We start from the raw sequence: 21,039 nt of genomic DNA, 5'->3' as shown, positions 1-21,039 counted from the left end.
ATGAAGTGATATTATCTATTTATTATCCATAAATTGGCAGGGTTCCTGTATCTTTTTATTCACTAGACAAGTTTCTTTTTTTGTTCTCCAGTGGTTTTGTAAATAATATTGTGGTGTGTTCTGTGTTGAAGATGAATGTCTCTGAACGTGTGAGGTATTTGAACTTGGTTTCTCGGAAAACATCTTGTTTATAGTTATAGGCATAACAAGCTTTATATAATTTAGTTTCTGAGTAATTTAGAGTTTCTATGAGATGAAAAAACATTGTTGTAAACAAACAGAATTGAAACTATGTTTCCAAAACGTAGTTAGTTGGAACTCAAAGTTTTTCGTTTATTTCATCTCTGCAATTTGTTATTAAATAAGTGTAAGTATATTAAACTACCATCATTAATTAATAGCAAAAAACTTAATGGTTTATTAAACTGATTTTTCATTTGATGTAGCCTACCCAATGTGACAAATAAATTGAAATATTGCTTTTTAGGAATACAATCAAATACCGTACCGTAGCTTAACTTTAAGTGCTTTCTTTAAATTAGCGTTATATTTTTGTGATTTTTGACTTCAATCATTGACTTCAAGTACTGGTTATGTGATGAAAAAGAACCACCTGGTCTTCACCGTTCAGTTCGTACTCCGGAAAATGTAGACCAAGTCAGAACGGCAGTTGTTACTATTCCTAGACGACACTGACATGGTCTACATTTCCCAATGTACGAACTGAACGGGGAAGACTTTTCAAGCACAGAACCAGTACTTCTAAACGCTGCAACCCATCAGAGTACAGCATTTTAATCAGACACTGTACCTTGACACCCAACTCTAAAACATTGATGGAAGAGCGTTGCACTGTATCTACAGATTCATGTTTCTAAAAAAAAACTGCTTGACTGCGACAACACGATGTTGTACGTTACAACGCCCCATAGCGACGGAAACGGCAAAGTATATGCGTCTACCATACGTTCGTTCAAGGGCAATAACCACTCGTCGTACGACTACGGCGACCACGCCCCGTTTCAGAAAGCCAATTTTCTGGCTCAAGCTGTTTAAAGTCTAAAACTACCAAAATCCCGAGCTCCGAAACCGCCCTTGGAAACACAGTGTCTAGACTAGTCTAGGACTGTGTTTTCTTCTTAAGGTGCGTACAGACTCTCGCTCTGCTCCGCAACCGAACGTCACTCCAGCAGAGGCGATTGATGATCGACGGGGAGCAAGAGTAGTCGACCGGGGAACGTGAGAAGATCGAACATCTTCCGTAACGTTCATGATGGGTGCGTGGGCGGTCCGACTGTGGGTTCGATGGTGGTACGAAGGCGGTACGAGGGAGGACGGTGCTCGGTGCGGGTTGAAGCACGAATATGTGTACGCAGCTTAAAAAGACCTTAGAAACACAGTGTCCTGACTACAACTATGTTATTTTATTTCCCTTTCATAATTTTGATTTTCCAATTTTCACCCACAATGAGCCCCCGCCTTCAAGTACCCACCCTGCAGAGTGCAGCCTCCGCTATGCTCTTACAGTGATCCGTGAGGGCACGTTTATGTGCCAAGGGGCCTCGATGATAAAAGACGAGAGACAGTACCTGATACGTGTACTGCACAGCGGCATCAGACAACGCTCATCAATCTTGCTTCCACGAGTGCAGGCTAGTATTGAATTCCTTGTTAGATTCACAATGAACTGGCAGTATTGATGGAATACAGATTATTGGTCTCATGAAGCTCAATTTAGAATTATTTCACTATAGCCTACTGAGGTTTACGTTATAATGGCAGTATTTGATTAACATTGGGGTTGCAATCCTTCTCTATCATTCGACATTGACAGTGCTATTCTTTTCATTTTTTAACACTTAGTGCCATTTAAACTAATTTCATCTTAAACTGGATTAAGTCTATCTGTACCAATCGGTGCAAAAACGACCATGTCAATTTTTTTTCAAAAATGAGTTTAATCCACTAATACATAACTACTATAGATTATTTTCAGTTCCAGAAGTGCTATGTCCTACCTCAAACAATAAAAAGTCATAAAATTTATACTACCAATGTCATGATTTAGATGACCGAGCGAAGTGAGGTCTCAAGATTCGAGTCGACGGTTTGGCATTTCCTCTCAATGTTTAAATGTTTATATGTTGCGCATTTACGGCGAAACGCGGTATAGATTTTCATGAATTTGACAGGTATGTTCCTTTTTAAATTGCGCGTCGTCGTATATACAGGTTTTTGGAATTTTGCATTTCAAGGATATATACAAGGAAAAAGGAGCCACCTTCATACGCCAATATTAGAGTAAAAATCAACTATAGAACTATTCATCATGAATCAGCTGTCTAGTTGACTATAATACTACCCGTTCAAAAACCTCGAACATCTTGAAAATGTATCTTTCCATTAACGTTAGTTAGACAGTTTTTCACGCTATTATTTCAAATTCAGAACTCAACTAACCTAAATCATTATAATATATAATATCGAGTGCCCTGGCTGGCTCATGTCTGTGTCAGAGTTTTCATGTCGCAGCTGATCAATTTCAGGGCCTCTGACATGACCTAACGACTGCTTTTTAGGCAGCCGGACCGACGGCTTAACGTGTCCATCCGAACCGGGAGTGGCCCGATGATAAATATTTTGCCCGGCCGGGATTTGAACCCGGGGCTCTGAATCTCAATTCATAGATAGAGAACAGAGCAGACGACCATACACAAGCGTTGTCTATACTTGCATATTTAGCGCTTACATGTGTAGCACATTCTAACCTTTCACTATAAAAACAAAGTAAGGTCAATCAGATGATGAAAAATACGTGACCATTTGCCCCGGAGTCCAGGAGCATAAGGTAAATCTTATTCATATAAAAATGAGCAAATGCTTGTGCTTCTACCTAATGCTCATGAGCAAAACCTTACGCTCCATGCTCATGCTCATGAGCATTTGCTCAGTTTTCATTCATATGAAACAGTGTGAAAATAATCTATATTAGTGTATTAAACTCATTTTTGAAAAGCTCTACTCTATCACTTGAACTGGATTAAATTTATCAGTACCTTGGTGCAAAAACTACCAATGTCAATTTTTTTCAAAAATGAGTTTAATACACTAATATAGATTATTTTCACACTGTTTCATATGAATGAAAACTGAGCAAATGCTCATGAGCATGGAGCGTAAGGTTTTTCTCTCTCTCCCTCGTCCCCCTTACATTATTTTCTACTCTATCACTCTCATCTCCTCTCTTCCTCACTCTCTCACACACTCTCTCTCTTTTCGTCTCTCACGCACACTCTCACACTGTCTAGACTACAAATTATTTTGAGCTCCTTCATTAAGTTTCGATTTCTCTAATTTTCAGCCCACGATGAGCCCCCGCCTTCAAGTACCCACCCTGCAGGAGTGCAGCCTCCGCTATGCTCTCACGGTGATCCGTGAGGGCACGTTCATGTGCAAAGGGGCCTCGATGATAAAAGACGAGAGACAGTACCTGATACGTGTACTGCACAGCGGCATCAGACAACAGCTCATCAATCTTGCCTTCCACGAGTGCAGGTTAGTATTGAATTCTCACGAGTGCAGGTTAGTATTGAATTGTTAGATTCACAAAGAACTGGCAGTATTGATGGAATACAGATTATTTTGGTCTCATGAAGCTCAATTTAGAATTATTTCACTATACTGAAGTTCACGTTATAATGGTTGTACTTGATTAACATTGGGGTTGCGATCCTTTTTTTTCATTTGACAGAGCAAACAGCTCTATCCTTTTCTAGCTCCACAACGTAGCCATATCATCTTTTAACATTTTAGAAATAATATCGGGGACTGAGCTTCGCTCTAGAGTACAAAAGCGTAAAAAATTTATCAAGAAAGAATAAATTAATAATATACAGAATAATGTTCTATCTAATCACAGTGAATTGAGATTAATTCCCAGAGGAATGCAAACATTTCCCTCACAAAGGCCCGGTTGCACAAAAGCCGGTTAAATTTTGATCCTGATTAATTTCACATGAACCAAATCAGAGAAGACCATTTCAAAAAGATGGTTCTACTGGAATTAATCAGGATTGAAAATAACCCGGCTTTTTTGCAACCGGCATTAAGTGCATGATTGAATGGTTACAAAAGTTCAACAGCTGAGTCATAATTTTGACACAGACCCACACACATGTATTCGCTCACTCACTTCCATCATCACCAACAGACGACGAAATAATTATTATCAGCTGTTTTCCCAAGGATGAATAATAATTATTCTTTTAATGTCCTTCAGCGAGTTTTCCAGAGATGAGACCTAGTGCAATCGAATCTTCATATTATAAACCTACTATGCTCTGAATTTCGTGAGAATCGTTAAGAGCCGTTTTCGAGATCCGGTGAAATAGAAACATATAAACATCCAAAGATCTAAACAGAAGTTGCTCGTTTTATAGTATAGGATAATTAATTCATAACATCAGCTGAGGCTATTTGGGAGCTTTCACACAGACAGTCCTTCATGCGCGGACACATAATTTCAGCTGGTTAATATACAACATAATTTACAACTTTTACATCAACAAACTGATACGGGTTGAGACACCACCTCCGTAAACAAAGCCATAGTGCATTCTGGTGACGTCAGCACAGGTAGGGCTCCTACACCAATAAACATTTGTTGATTTCAGCTGATCTATATCAGCTAGTGTGTTTATTGTTGTATAGTGAGGTCCACGTTATAATGACAGTATTTGATCAACTTTAGTTTTGCTATCCTTGTCTATGATTCGACAAAGCCGATAATACTATCCTTTTCTAGGTTCACAACGATGACAATTATGTTTTTGACAGTTTAGAAATATAATTAATTAATGCAGAGAATCGGTATCGCTATTCTTCTATCTTTATTCACTGCCATTATAACGTGGACTACACTATAGGAGCCCTACCTGTGCTGACGTTACCATCAACCACCTGTCATGCACTATGGCTTTGTTTACGGAAGTAGTGGTTGAGATATCAATGTGCGGGTTTCGCTTTTTATTTTCTCTTGGACTTCTGTATCGAAATCATTTATCACATGAACACCTTCTCTTTCTAAAAGATGAATTTGGATTCAAATGAAGGTCAAATATGTTGAAGCGACAAAGTAATTTTTCATTTCCCAATGAAACCTACTGTCAAAATATTCTTGTTAGAAAAATTGTTAGCTGTTTCCATGATTTTTATTAACTCTGTATGTATTCAAAGTTGTGGGTTTCAAAGATTAAAATACAGCAGTTCTTGAGCGAGTTCTCCAACCCAGGGGTCACTAGTATTCTACAATAATATAATCTCGGGAGAAGACATCAGTTTGAACCAAAACTTTCCCAAACCGTTATACATACATGCATATACATGAGAGAAGAAAAACTAATTGTAAAATCTCTAGTCATCACCAGCAAAAAGATAACTCTTTGCCCGCTGGTGAGAGTTGCTTAAAAAAAATCCTTAATTTAACTAGAAATTTAAACGAAAAGACTTTATAACAAAAGTAGAGTCACAAAGTGTACTTTAAATCAATATACTTTAAAAATGTGGTCCAAAGTAAAATAATTCACACCTATATTGATAATTTATAAAAGGTCAGAATTCAGAGAAATACTAAACTGAAAACTGAAACTGAAAAAAAACTCACACTAGGTTCAAAGTGAAGAAATATTCACCTTCAATCCACTCCTTCTTTATAGATAAGAAGTTGATATTACTTTATTGATTAGAAGTTGGTATTACTTTATAGACTAGTAGTTCTGTCAACAGTAGACCTCACGCAGTATTCTCATCCACAAGTACCTGATTGAAACTATAGACCTTATGGAAATACAGCAATAGACTGGCTTCTCCACACATCTGTGTAATCACTTGTCAGCTGATTTATGATGAATAATTCTATAGTCTGATTTTTACTCTAATATTGGCGTATGAAGGAGGCTCCTTTTTCCTTTTATATTATCCTTGAAGTGCAAAATTTCCAAAAACCTTGTACATACGTCGACGCACAATTGAAAAAGGAACATACCTGTCAAATTTCATGAAAATCTATTACCCGCGTTTCGCCGTAAATGCGCAACATAAAAACATATAGGCCTAAACATTCAAACATTTAAACATTAAGAGAAATGCCAAACCGTCGACTTGAATCTTAGACCTCACTTCGCTCGGTCAATAAGAAGTTGATAATATTGATTTACTTGTTTCAATTTCAGACGTGACTCGAATCTGATGATAGAGATCGTATATCTACTGTTGGATGGCTCTATACGTTGCATTGCTCCCACTCCGGAAATGGAACATCTGAGCACAAGTCAGTGCATGCGACTGTTCTGCATCATGCATCAGGCCGATGCTACTGGGCTCACTGAACTCAAGGTAGGTTGAGGCCTTCATTGAAAACATTCTATAGTGAGGTCCACGTTTGGTGTTGCTATTTTTGTCTATCATCCGACAAAGCAGATAGCGCTATCCCTTTCCACCTCCAGACCAGGTTTTTAGAATGTAGAGATTATATCAATTATATTCTCAATTGTATCAATTATATTTTCAAGAACACAGTCAACCTATGTTCCCTTAGGCTAGGCGTACATCAGTTAGACAAGACAGGACACGTTTAGTAACAATACTTCACATTGTATGACGCAACTCACACTGTTCAGTCATTGCAACCTCCATGTCTAAACGTGTCTTTCCTCCATGTCTAATCGAATAGAGCGTGCACCATTTCTATCAGGCTAGGCACACACCAGTTAGTCTAGACAAGACATGTTTAGTCACAATACTTCACATAGTTGCTTATGAAGCTACACACACTGATTAGTCATTGCAATTAGACATATCTTCATAAGCAACTACTTATCTACATATCTTTATAAGTAGTTGCTTATGAAGATATGTCCAATTGCAATGACTAATCAGTGTGAGTTGCGTCATGAGCAACTATGTGAAGTATTGTGACTAAACGTGTCTTGTCTTGACTAACTGGTGTGTGCCCACCCTTAACCTAGCTCCGCAGTGCAGGCTGGATGCTTGTCTGACTCGGACTAGGCGCTGAGACAGCAAGTAATAGCAGCGCTGGTGGGAATGCGAGCGGCCGCAGTAACGTCTTCCACCCTGCAATGGTCGGCGTAGTTCCGCCTAGCGGACTGACGAAAGATCAAACCAGTCGGTTATTTGATCCCTCCAGCCAGGCTCAGCCAAGCAGCCTAGACAATAGAACAATGGAGTGACGGTCTTATTCGCGTTCATCAGCAGTTTCTTTCTCACGACTATTTTTATTTTTGTGTGTCAATAATAACTCCAGTCACCAGTAAAAAGTTTCCAGAACGTGGTGTACTACCATATTAATGATTTTCATGATGATTTTTAATTATTTAAAAACATTGTTGACATTCTGAGCCTTTAGGCTAACTTGGGGTCGCTGAGAACGAATCTGCAATCAGAATTTCTCTATCACGAAAAATAACGGAAAAAACCCAGCTGTTGATCTTCCGGCAACCGTTAACAGTCATCCTGCAATGCGGCCTAAACACTTCCAAGCCAGACACCCATCTCAAATGACAACAAAGCCAAGCTGTGAGAAACCATCCTGCACTGCGGCGCTAGGTTTAGACATCTTTAGACAATCGGTAGTTGTCAGTGTATATTCAGTGTTCATGATGGCTGATGACGAACAATTTGTGTTGATCGTTCAATCAAAAGAACTGGTTCACAATCCAAGACTGAATGGTAATATGGTCGAAAGAATTAAATGAAAAGACTAAGAAATTGTCAAAAAACCACAGTTTTATTGATACTTAGAAAGACCGGTTCGGTTGTTACACCATTGTCAATCTCTGATAAACTCGTTTTCAGATTCAGAGGTTGACAATGGTTAAACAACCGAAACCGGTCTTTCTAAGTATCAATAAAACTGTGATGTTTTGACAATTTCTTAGTCTTTTTCATTTAATATGAATAATTACCACAATATCAACTTCTCAACTACACAAAAAGTCGAAAGAATTGGTTTATAATAATGAGATTTTCCTAAAATTTGTGTCCTGTTTTTGTCAATGTGTTTTGTATAAGTTTCAGCAGATAGTTGAACGATTTCAATGTTAATCATCACTTCTCAGCTCTAGAATAAAATTCTCCAATAGTTTTTTTCTTCCAGTTTTCTATTATATGGGTGAATCCAGTGTTTCCTGTTTTCTCTTTCTTGCAAGCAAATCCACTCCCAAATCATAAGCGCACCGGTCCGACATTACTATAAGGGCCGCCGCAAAGTAGACCCACGCTAATCCACGAAAAGCAACCCACGCCAAGGGATGTTTTGTAAACCATTGCTATAGAATTATTCATAATCAATCAGCTGACAAGTGGATTATTCATTGCATGTATTACACACATGTCTGGTTGAGAAAGGTTTCTAAACAAGATTTGAGTTCTGTCACTTTATTATGTTAGTACTAAGTTGAAATACTTATCTATACTATAATAATAAAGGAAAGACTGGCGTATACACGTACGTGATTGGAAAATTATGTTTGACGCATCATCACGTCTGAACTACTGGACTGATTAACTTGAAATATTGCATAACGATTCTTAATTAACCGAGGATGATTCTAGGCCTATTTCAAACTCTTCAAGATACCACTCGGTCAAGTTTTCAGTTTGTCAAGTTTTAAAATAGACCCTTGCGGAACACGGGTTACCTTCTAGTTATCAATAACCAATTTCATTTTTGCAGATCACAGTAAACCCGCGCATGAAAGTGGCCGTAGAGCACACAGGCATGGCGCCGCTGAACAGCCTGATGTCACGTGGTCTGGCCAGGAACCTGCACACACTTGTGCTGCGCAACACGTGTGACAACGCCATGTTGGCACAACTGGGCCGACACGCCACGTGTCTCAGCAAGCTCGACATCGCCGATAACTGGCTCATCAACGAGCAGGGCATTTGTCAGCTGCTTTTCAAGGTCAGTCCAAGGCCATATTTGTTAGCTGCTATTCAAGGTCAGTCCAAGGTTACATTTGTCAGCTACTTTTCAAGGTTAGTGCAAGGCAATTTGCCAGCTGCTTTTCAAAGTCAGTGTGAGACCTGTACTTGTGAAGGTCAGTTGGTGAACGCTTGTCATGTGATCAGAGCTTTTTCTGGTCGATTTTATTTTGCCTGACGTCACACGTTCCCGGTTTCAATTTCTTACACATGCTATCTTATGGAAGATCAAAACTAAATCTTCTATAAATAATAAATAACTAATGAAATCAAATTCCCTTCAAAGTGAAGCTGGCAATAGAAATTTTCTACAGGAAAAGTAGGATGAGTACAATTATAATTCAACTATCTCTTTCTCCAAAGTTGGTTTGACTGTTGAATCCGATTAATCAATGTATGGTCGGATTTATCATAACGTATTCCAATTGAGTCAGCTGATGGTTCAAACTAGAAATTTAGTTCAATTTTTTAGAGAAAGTGACCCTGATGCCTGGTTGCAGAGTCGTTACATAAAATCAAACCGCTATGTGAGACATAGTTTAAAATCACTGACATGAATGGTTGGTCGTTGCACAGTCGTTTGCCGAAGCCCATTTAGCTATATCTCGAATTAGCATCACACATTATTCACTTTTTTCCGTACATTTCCGTACACGCTTCTATCAGGACCTCCTATATACTACCGGACCTGAGCCTACAAAAAAAAAAAAATGGCCGCCGTATGTGGTGGTCTTATAGAAATTCCTACTAAGAAAAAATCACTAATCAGCTGTTAGAGAGCGTCTCAGTTCCTCTAGTTCCCGTTTAAAATATCATTGCAGGCCACCACATACGGCGGCCATTTTTTTGTAGGCGCAGGTCCGGTATATAGGAAGTCCTGCTTCTATCCAACCAATGTTTTGGCATATGGGAAAGTTTCAATCGATATCACTGTGAACAGACCTAAAAGACCTCACATAAAATTGTTGAACAATATGGCTACTCTTGGCTTTTGGCTAGATTTCTCACCATATTTAGCGATTTGGAGGTCATAAACAACTTGAAAAACATAGGGAGAGAAAAAATAAATTACTTATATACAGATGTTTTTCGTAAACATCTTTCAAAAAAGCTATCACGACCTCTAAAATGCATTTGGCGCGAGTAGATAGTGGATTTAACAGCACGACTTCGGGCCCATAATTTAGTTGACCGTTTTTAGCTATTGAAGACATAAATAAGCTCCTTCTAACGACTGTGCAACAGAAACGTGTGTCTAATCAGCGTTGTTAGTTGTATGTGTTTAATTTGTTCTTTTGTTTACGTTTTCGAACTTTGGTTTTCGAACTTTGAAATTTGGCTTTGAACTCGACAAATGATGTACTTTTTCAACTTTGAACGTTCGTAAAAGGTTCAAAAACGTGAAACAAGGGAACAAAACACAGTATATGAATCTTATTGGAAATTTCTTTCTCTCTCCAACCATGTCCTTGGAATTATTATATAATTATATAATTAGATTTTGACTGCTAGTTCTCTAGTTGTTGATGTTTTTCGATAATATAGAAAAATCGAAATATCTTGAATGATATGGTGTCGCTCTAATAATACAAGATCCCAATACGATGCTTTGCATTGAGGTAGAAATGCCTGCAATGAATTGCTTTGTATAGTGTATTCTACTTATAGAGAAGTAGAAGTAGAAGTATATTGAAAACTAAGGGCGATATAAGAAAATTTTACTGGACATTTTTTGTTGCAAATTCAATGTGGAATCCATAGTCTTCGGCTGTTACACCTTTCGTGGGACATTCTGTATATTCAAGGGAGGTGGGACCATCCCGCAAGGGACTCCCCACAACAAACAAAATACGAATTTATTTATTTATTTATTTATTTATTTATTTATTATTTATTTATTTATTTATTTATTTATTATTTATTTTTATTTATTTATTATTTATTTATTTATTATTTATTTATTATTTATTTATTTATTTATTATTATTTATTTATTTATTTATTTATTTATTTATTTATTTATTATTATTTATTTATTTATTTATTTATACAATATGACAATTTCCACTGAGTCTAACAAGACCCATAGTGGTACAAAACAAAATAGCACTGTACATGAATAAACTATACGGTATTAATGTAAAACTTAAAGTATAATAGATGAGCACAGTAAAAATTAATATAGATTACTTCAAAAACAAGATAGAAATAGAAAAATGAGAAGGAAAAAAAGAAAAAAGGCATGCAGTTCGTGAACCCATGCAAAAATCATTATCTACATTTCATAAAAAAAAGGAATACAACTTCTCCTTGCTACCAGCCATAAGTCAATACCCAGAAGCAAGAGCTAGGTGTCGGTGCACTCTCTTTTGGAATAGTGATAAGGTTGGGGAAAGGATGATATAAAGTGGCAGAGCATTCCATTCACGAGAAGCCGTAACACAAAACGAAGCTCCGAAAATTGCCGTTCGGTGTTGAGGTATCTGAAGAGAGAAGCGGTGAGACCGAGTATCCCTCTGATGAACCTCAGTGAAAAGTACAAGTCCTTCTCTCAAATATTTTGGACCAGTACCTCCCACAATTAGTTTGTAGGTTTGGCAGAGTATGAATACGAAATACGAATGTACTTTTTACTCCCAAGCTGTCTGTTTTCAGATTGGTTTCTACAACGATGCAGGTTTGATGCCTAGTGAGATCGGACTCCCCGATCTCAAATCACTTGTAGCGTTGTACTGTGACTACAGATTCATTGTAATCATTGTAATTTTGTATTTTGATTAACAGGACTCGAGCAGCATCCATCTGCCAGCTGATCTGGATGACTGTGACTGGATGCTGACCGACCTCAACCGAATGCCCCAAGATAACCTGACCCGGTGCTGTGAAACCCTGCAGGAGATAAGGATACAGGACACCAATACGTCGGGCATCAGTGTCCTTATGTTGCTTATGTTTGTCAAGCATTTGGAGTCGTTGGGAGGATTCCTTTACTATCGGTGAGTGGTCTTGAATTGACGGAAAAATGGGTATCAATGAAAATAGGTTACTACAATTTTACTACCGGTGAGTGAATCTCGAATTGGAAAACATCACTTTCAATGAAAATACTCGAAAATTTCAGTACAATGACGGCTAGTATTTTAATATGAACATTATATAACACGGTTCCAAAGCTGGTGGCATCAACATTAAAACATGGTTTTCTCATGCTGGCAGCAGGTTTATTCTTTATTCATTCATACAATAAGTACATCAGTTTCGAAAGTGAAAATGTATAATCAGATATTAATGTTAAATATTACATTCTTTTTTTTTTTGCTGAGGCTGCTGCCCACACATTTACTCTATAGTGAAGTCCACGTTATGAGTGGAATTCTGGCAGTGGAGAAAGATAGGAGAAAAACGTTGCCGATCCTCTGTCTTGATCAATGCCTTCTATGGACTCGTTTAAAATGATAAATTATATTTTTCAATAATTCCATGATGAATTTTCCTAATAAAGATAATTTTTTTTATTAATTCTCAATTCTACATTGTTAAAAGACGATCTGGCAACAGAGCAAAGCGGGAAAGAGATAGCGCTACCCGCTTGATAGAATGATAGACAAGGATAGCAATACCATTGCTAATCAAACGCTGCCATTATAACGTGGACCTCACTATAGTTTGTAGTGGTTGGGAGGGTCTCTTAATTATCAGTAAATGAATCTTGAATTTACAGAAAAAATCATCTAAAAATTGTAAACATCTGCGTTTTTTAAAGATTGATAACTGTGTATCAACCGAATTCAGTTACTCAATTTTTTAAATTTTTTTTATTTTTTTTTTATTTTTATTTATTTGCAATACAAATGAGACTAATGTAATAACATTGGTAGATAAAATAATAAGGTAGTCCTTGTGCTATTTTTCTTCCAAATTTGAAGGTGACACAGTCCAAGATGAGGTTGGAATTTCACGTGTACAATTTTCACAAAATTCTAGTCAAAAATAAACATGAAAACTATAAATTTTGAATTTAGAAGGCTTAAATTGATAAATTGATTAGAAATATTCCACTCAATTACCACTTGTAGCAAATAATATTGAGTTATTTAAGAAAATTTGGACCATTGAAGAAACAAGAAATAAATTGTCTCAATCGCTGCCCACCTGAGGTTGATAAAGGTAACGTTGATAATAAATAATAATGATAACGGTGACGTTGATAATAAACTATCAACGTTCACTAGAGGTTGATAATTTCAACAACGGAAACTAGTTTCTCGAAAAATTAGTATGAATTCTCAAATTTCCTTTTGAGAAACCAAGGTGAACTCATTCTATCGTCAATCATATCTTACATCAATTCTTATCCAATATTATAAAATAAAGATTTTTTTATGAATTAACATGGAGTGATCCGTGGTCTAGTGGATAGAGTGCCCTGCGTAGCAGCATAGAGATCCCGGGTTCAAACCCTCTCAATACCAAAAGTTTTTTAACCAGATCACTCCCGTGTTATCGGATGGGCACGTTAAACTGTCGGTCCCGGCTGAAGTATGACAGTCGTGAGGCCCATTGACGGCTTAAATTATATATTCAGGCGGTGGGACCTTCCCGCAAGGGACGCCCCACCAACAAAAGCCATACGAATTTACTTTTTTACTATGAATTAACATGTTACAGCAACCTAGTCAAACTCGTTAACGCTTATTACATAACCTAACTTTCCTCTGCAAAATTTTTATCATAATATTATAAAACTATGAAAAGTTTTTTCATGACTTGGCATGTTACAGCAACCTAGGCGACTGCATCTTGGCGGTGAAACCGTTTCGGAGCCGACTGGCCATTACTAAGCTGTGGGACATGCATCTGCCCTGGGAGAAGATGGTGGCAATTGGCGAGGTGATAGGTCACGGCCTCCACACGCTGTACACGCGTGTGTCACAGATCACAGCCAAGCAACTGCCCTTCACAGCCCTGCGTGACTTGACCATCGATTTCGACTATTTTGTCTACGAGCAGGCGTTTGTCGACTTCCTTGCCACAAATGGGGCACAGTTGACGAGGCTTGTTCTACTTGATCAGGTATGTATTTTGCACAAAAAACTAGTATTTCTGTTCATTTGTCATGATTCTACTCATCTTATTTCTTGTTTTCTTGCATTTGTTGTTCTTTTTTTCCTTCTCCTTTTGTCGTCTTCTTCTTCTATTCAATCTCCTCTCTCGTCTATGTCCTTATTTTACATGGTTCTCTAATGCCTATGGAACTCTCTACTGTCTACTCTACTGTGGCTTGTATTACTTGATCAATAATTATTGTTATTCTTCATTCTTTTATCGATTCAATGATACACAGTTATTTTTCTTTAATAATTTGATGGAAGATCAACAGGCATAGCCCAAAACTGTTCCTCCCTCGAATTTTGATTCATTAAAATAGTCCAAAATAAAGGTTATCAATTGTTCATTATTTATTAAGCTCATCCTTCTCATTCTCCTTCCTCTTTACCGTTCTTCTTTTATTCAATCTCCTCTTTTTTGTCTCCTTTTTACACGGATTTTCACTGTCTGCTTCTCCTTGTCTGTATATCAGGATTTGTATAATATTGCCTTTATGTTCTTCCTCTTTTCCTCCTTGTACTCATCCTGTAATCTCCTCCTACACCTGTTTTTTTCTTCATTTTCGTCTACTTGCTTCTTCTCCATCCTGTTCCTTTCTCTCCTTAAACTTTACCTTCCCCTTATCTTTCTCCCTATATTTCCACTGTCTTCTCCACCTCCTTTCCTTCCTCATCCTGTCTTATTTTCCATTCTCACCGTCTTCTTAATTTTGTGTGGCATTTCTTCATATTCCTTCTTTTCTTCCTTCTCATTTTCCAGTTGTTTACCTCCTCCTCTGTACTTCCAATTTTGAATCGTTATCTTCTTCTCATCGTCTTCTCCTCTTCCAGTGTCCTTTCCCTGTCTTCTTTGTCTACTCCTTCAATTTCTTATTATACTTATCCTTTCCTCCTCACCTCTTCTCTTCCTTTTCCTGTTTCCCTGTCTTGTTCTTTTGTCTTCGCCTCCACTTCTATAGTTTGTATAAAATAAGCTGAGACTTTGAGAAAATATCCTTGTTGCCAAATTGTGCGAAATTCCAATATCCTCATGAAAGGATATTGTATTCAGATTGTATTGAATATTTGTATTCAAATATGACAGGATGTATTCAATTCGACAACACAGTCGAACATCAGTGTTATTTTTACCCTCCTTCAATTTCTCATTCTACTTCTCCTACTCTTCTCTTCTCATCCTTTCCGCGTCTTGTTCTTTTGTCTTCACCTCCACCTTCCATAGTTGTTTTATGAAATAAAATGAGACTTAAAAATTAACTTAAACGGAGACTTAACTTAGACTTGAACGGAGAAAATATCCTTGTTGCCAAATTGTACGAGGAGGTGGTAGGAGATGCGAATCTAATATTGTGGAAACCTGTTACTAAAGTGTACCTTATTTAACAGAACCAAAACCATAGGATACTCAAATATTACTATATCTTTTGTTAAAGTGACAATCATTTTCCAACCTGAACAAACACATAGGATCACTCAATTTGGTAGAGTAAATGGGAAGGATATTTTGAATATTCTTTCCGAAGAATTGACATTGATATGTCCAAAGCTCCGCCAGTACATATAGATGCATAACACTATTATCTATAGTTATTCAAAATTGCTTTTCTTATATCATATACAGTTCAATAATTATTATTCTAGTTCATATTATGTAAATTCATTCATTATTTTTCTGTATTGTTAGTAAGTGTATAAGCCAGTAATATCGGGGACCGAGCTTCGCTCTGGAGTACAAAAACATTATTACAAAAGAATAAATTATAATAACATTCATACAGAAATGTTCTACCCAATCACAATAAATTGAGATTAATTCCCAGAGGAATGCAAAAATTTCCCTCACAAAGGCCCAGTTTCACAAGAGCCGGTTAAATTTTAAACCTGATTAACTTCACGTGAACCAAATCAGAGAAGACCATTTCAAAAAGATGGATCTACTGGAATTAATCAGGATTCAAAATAACCCGGCTTTTTTGCAACCGGCACTAAGTACCTGATTGAATGATTACAAAAGTTCAACAGCTGAGTCATAATTTTGACACAGTTCCACACACATGAACTCGCTCACTCACTTTCATCACCAACAGACGACGAAATAATTATCAGCTGTTTTCCCAAAGATGAATAATAATTATCCTTTTAATGTCCTTCAGCGAGTTTTCCGAGGGATGAGACCTAGTGCAATCGAATCTTTATATTATAAACCTACTATGTTCTGAATTTCGTGAGAATCGTTAGAGCCGTTTTCGAGATCCGGTGAAATACAAACATATAAACATCTAAACATCCAAACATATAAACAGAAGTTGCTCGTTTAATAGTATAGGATAATATCCTATATATTACAATATATTATATTGTAATCGACATGAATAAAGTATTCAATCAAATGTTTCTTTATCCTATGTTGGACAGGGCTACAACATGGACATAACAGTGATCGCCAACTACTGTCCACAGCTAGTGGAACTGGCCGCCAGTACTTGCCTCGACAATCACTTTCCTCACAGCGAGTTGGCGCACCTCAAAGTGGCTCGTCTCAAAATCAACACAGCCCAAGTCTTCACATGGATCATGGTCAACTGTCCCATCATCAAGAAACTGGCGGTAAATTATATTTATTTATGATCAAATTTATTCCCAAATTTATTGTAATCATTTATTCAATTGTCTTTTAATCTATTAATTTATCTATTTGTATTAATGATTATTTTTGAGGTTATAATTGAATTTAATTTGCCATAATCTCACAAGTCAAGTATCACTTTTTGTGTAGTTGTATTTCTAATTATCAATAAATCAGTGGTTTTTTGACAATTTCTTAGTCTTTTTCATTCAACAAGTCAAGTAGACGAAATGTCATGACGTTATGAATAGATAGCTAAATAAATATTTATTTCCCAAAAAACTAAAACTATCACATCAATTACAGTAAATATTAGATAGTTTACAATTACATACACTAGTTAGTTCCAGAAATGTCTTATAACGTGTCCTCTACATCTTTAGTGTTTTCTGTGTGGAAATTGACCTACTCCACTATGGCGTACCTTGTTGTTCTTGAGTAGGTTAACCTTGTTTGTTTGTTTTTTTTTTGTGTGCTGATTAGTAATTAGTAAGTGTTTAGTGAGTCATTAGGTGTTTAGTTGAAAATATGAGTTGCTGTTTGAAATAATGTTTTCTATGTTCTATCTTCCTTTGCTCATTAACCAATTCTGTACTATTGAATGAAAAAGACTAAGAAATTGTCAAAAAACCACTGATTTATTGATAATTAGAAAGACCGGTTTCGGTTATAACACCATTGTCAATCTCTGATAAACTAAAACTAGAAACAAGAGCAGCAGAATTTATACTAGTAGGCGAGTACTGCTATTGGTCGAGGGCATGAACGCCTGCCATTGGCCCAGCTAGACAGTCTCCTCCCACTCAACGGTGTGACAAAATGGCGGCTTAAGCAACAGAATCGCCATGATAATAAAATTTACTCTTAGTACAAAATAAGAACCAAGAAAACAAGTGTGAAAGCTTGTGTCAAACTGTCTAGCTAGGCCAATGGCAGGCGTTCATGCCCTCGACCAATAGCAGTACTCGCCTACTAGTATAAATTCTGCTGCTCTTGTTTCTAGTTTTAGTTTATCAGAGATTGATAATGGAGTAATAACCGAACCGGTCTTTCTAATTATCAATAAATCAGTGGTTTTTTTGACAATTTCTTAGTCTTTTTCATTCAATATGAATAATCACCACAATATCAACTTCTCAACTACACACAAAAAAAAAATTCTGTACTATTGTTTTGAACTATGTATGATGATTAATCTGTTTAAAGTTTGCACGAAGTAGTTTATATAATTTTGATGCTGAATGATTGAAATGTCTCTGTTATAGTGCCTTCCTTGCAACATTGGTGATGAGAAAATTCCTGTGTTCTTTGTTTCTGGTTTGAAATGTTGTTGGATTGTTGTTGAACAATGCCCAATTCATTCCAGTAATAAATTATAGTAATGTTCTCAGGAAAGTATAATTCAGATTTAATTGATTGTATATGATAAAATAATAATAATATCGAGTGACCTGGCTGGCTGAGGTCTGGTGTCAGAGTTTTCAGGTCGCACCTGATCAATTTCAGGGCCTCTGTCATGACCTAACGACAGCTTTTTAAGGCAGCCGTGAGCCGGTACCAACGGCTTAACGTGATCAGTGAACAATCAACATGTTTCAATAATACTAGAAGAAATATTATGGTCATTCAAATACAGACTAGCCAACTTACTTGCAAATCCAGCGGTGTATTGAGAGCAGAAACGTCTTTTGAATCAGGATGAAGCATTCAAAAACAATATTTCTCATATTAGATATTCAGTACATTATTATTTAATGATTAACAAAAGCTCATCAGTGATTGACAACCAAATCATTTGAAACAAAAACTTCGATAACCATTGTTATTTTGATTTGTATTTTGAAAAAATTGAGTCATGTAATGGTTTCAGGTGCGCATAGAGCAAAGACGAGATGTATGAGATGCACCGAGAAAGCGAGTATTGGCTGAACAATCGTGTGATCTTCGACCTGGCAGAGATGGGTGTGCCCTCCCTTGACACAATCGAACATCTCAGCATTGTCTACCTCAGTAGTCCTAGAGAAAGAGTAAGTGTCAGAAATAGTATATTTCGCACCTAGGGCCGAAAATGAGACTTTTCCGGCTTGAAATCGGTTTTCAAGTCCGAGGCCATAGGCCGAGGACTAGAAAAGATTGAGAGCCGGAAAAACATTTTTGCCAGCGGTGCGAACGCTATTTTTCGCCACACACAAAAATAAACAATATATAATATGAGAATAATTGTTTATTAGGCACTTCCGAAAGCAAAACAGGAAGGTCATAGCTCTAGCAAATCTGAGGTAATCTGAATATCAGGAAATTGTCCAAGTATTTTTATTTTTTATTCTGATTTGTCTAAATAACCTAAAAGATTATGTTCAATTATGTAAGAGGTTGAGTTTATACTTTTTATTCTTCCAAATGACAATAAGATGATATTATTATAAATGTTTTGATTCTTGAATAATAAACACAAATAATGAAAAGTTTTTTGATCAGCTGTTTTAGCACACTTGAAAATTGGCCAATCTGAATGTCAACGTCAACAATGCTTGTTGTTGTTGACTTCGGAAGTTTAGGTTAGAAGTTCTATCCTACTCTGAAAATCGAATTTGAATAGTTTATAAAATATATCTTATCTGTATTTTATTCATCCAAATAAAATTATAGTATCTTATTGCAGAATACTTATTCAATTCTAGAAGCATAAACTGATTCCGTTTCATAAACCATTTTGTAAACACGTTCACATCAAATCAGAATCAGCTGACTTCAAGGTTATTTTACAGTAAAACTTTCACCGGCCTGGTCAGAAAACAATCATTTTCGGCCTCCATATGACGCACGAAAACCAGCTCATTACATCCAAGTGGGGCGAAAAATAATTCTCTTACCAATATATCTTAATCATTATTTTTAAAAGCATCATTAAAATGATCGGGAGAGAAAATACTTGAGGTTTCAGTACACGTCCCGTAGCTCTGCCTCCGTGACCTTGAAACGGCATATTATAGGCAAGGTATGGTTCGCGGGGTAATATTCACGGCTTTGCAAAAAACATCAGGCTTCAGAGACCCTCGATCCCTAGATGGAGGAAGTTCCCTACACACAGAGATTCAAACTTCAGTTTGGCTTAAATGATGTGGAACTGACAATATCGCTTTCATTTCACCTTAATTTTTATCACTTTTCACTCGCATTGAGGCTTCAGTGAGGTTCACGTTATAATGGAAGTGGAGAACGATTTTTTTCGAACAAAAATTTGCACCTTTCACTGTATTGTTTCCGCAATATTTGAATTTGCCGCTCTGTGGTTGCAGTGCGACAGCAACGCCATCTGGACCCTGGTGCGCGCATGCGCGCAACTGCGAACAATCGAGGATGTGGCAACGTGGCAAATGGCGACACCAACCAACATCGAGGAGCAGGTAAAATTATTATAATATCTACGACCATATTATAATTGACCGAGCGAAGAGACGTCTAAGATTCAAGTCGACGGTTTGGCATTTCTCTTAATGTTTAAATAAATAAATAAATAAATAAATAATTTATTTTTGTCAAAGAACAATTACAAAATTGCATTAGACAATGTCAGAGAATTAAAAAAAAACATTACATTAATAATTTGGGTGGAGACCCACTCAATACAAATTTATACCATCTAGGTAACTCATAAATAAGAATTATAATCTTATACACATACTAGTAGGTCCTATAATATACAGTATTTTATAAGACAAACATTAATTGAAGGAGTTTTCATAAAATTCAGTCAAACTATAAAATGGGTTGTCACTTAGGAATTTGTTTATTGCCTTTCTGAAACTAGGATAAGGTAGATCTCTGACATATGATGGCAAATGATTAAAAAGTCTTATTCCCACATTGAAATGGCTTCTCAAAGTCCTTGATAGCCTTACTTGAGGAATATGTACATTTCTATAGCTCCTCGTATTATGATTGTGCACATTAATATTACAATCAAGGTTTCTTTCCTTCAATTTTATATACAAAAGCAACGTATATATATACAAACAAATGACAGTCATGACTCTAGTTTTGACAAATAGCGGTTTGCAGTGAGCTCTCACATTTGAGTTAGTTACTATTCTTATAGCTTTTTTTTGCAGAACCAAAACTTCAGACACCCGTGAACAATTTCCCCACAGAATAACACTGTAACTCAAGTGGGAATGAAACAAAGCATAATACACATTTAAAACATAGTTGAATGGAACATGATATTTTAGAGTCTTCAACAAATATATAGACTTTGATAACTTGCTGCACAGTAAATCAATATGATCACTCCAAGTCAGA

General features: G+C 36.6%; 1 protein-coding gene across 1 annotated transcript; it reads left to right on the top strand.

Annotated features, from left to right (window-relative positions):
* Positions 1-236: 236 nt before the first annotated feature.
* On the top strand, positions 237-20,144 carry LOC120353961. Its single transcript, XM_039439517.1, has 9 exons — positions 237-367; positions 3,362-3,555; positions 6,231-6,393; positions 8,753-8,983; positions 11,788-11,999; positions 13,785-14,076; positions 16,527-16,718; positions 18,608-18,764; positions 20,037-20,144. The coding sequence occupies exons 2-8, from the start codon at positions 3,368-3,370 to the stop codon at positions 18,635-18,637; spliced, it is 1,308 nt and encodes a 435-aa protein (XP_039295451.1). The 5' UTR covers positions 237-367; positions 3,362-3,367; the 3' UTR covers positions 18,638-18,764; positions 20,037-20,144.
* The last annotated feature ends 895 nt before the right edge of the window (positions 20,145-21,039 follow it).

Source organism: Nilaparvata lugens, chromosome 13, assembly GCF_014356525.2.
Source record: "Nilaparvata lugens isolate BPH chromosome 13, ASM1435652v1, whole genome shotgun sequence".
Taxonomy (NCBI): Eukaryota; Metazoa; Arthropoda; class Insecta; order Hemiptera; family Delphacidae; genus Nilaparvata; species Nilaparvata lugens.
This window is presented reverse-complemented; position numbering and strand designations above follow the sequence as displayed.

Coding starts and splice junctions, on each gene's coding strand:
- LOC120353961 (XM_039439517.1), top strand. CDS start 3,368: ATGAGCCCCCGCCTTCAAGTACCCACCCTGCAGGAGTGCAGCCTCCGC. Junction 3,556..6,230: donor CTTGCCTTCCACGAGTGCAG/GTTAGTATTGAA, acceptor TTTCAATTTCAG/ACGTGACTCGAATCTGATGA. Junction 8,984..11,787: donor TTTGTCAGCTGCTTTTCAAG/GTCAGTCCAAGG, acceptor TTTGATTAACAG/GACTCGAGCAGCATCCATCT.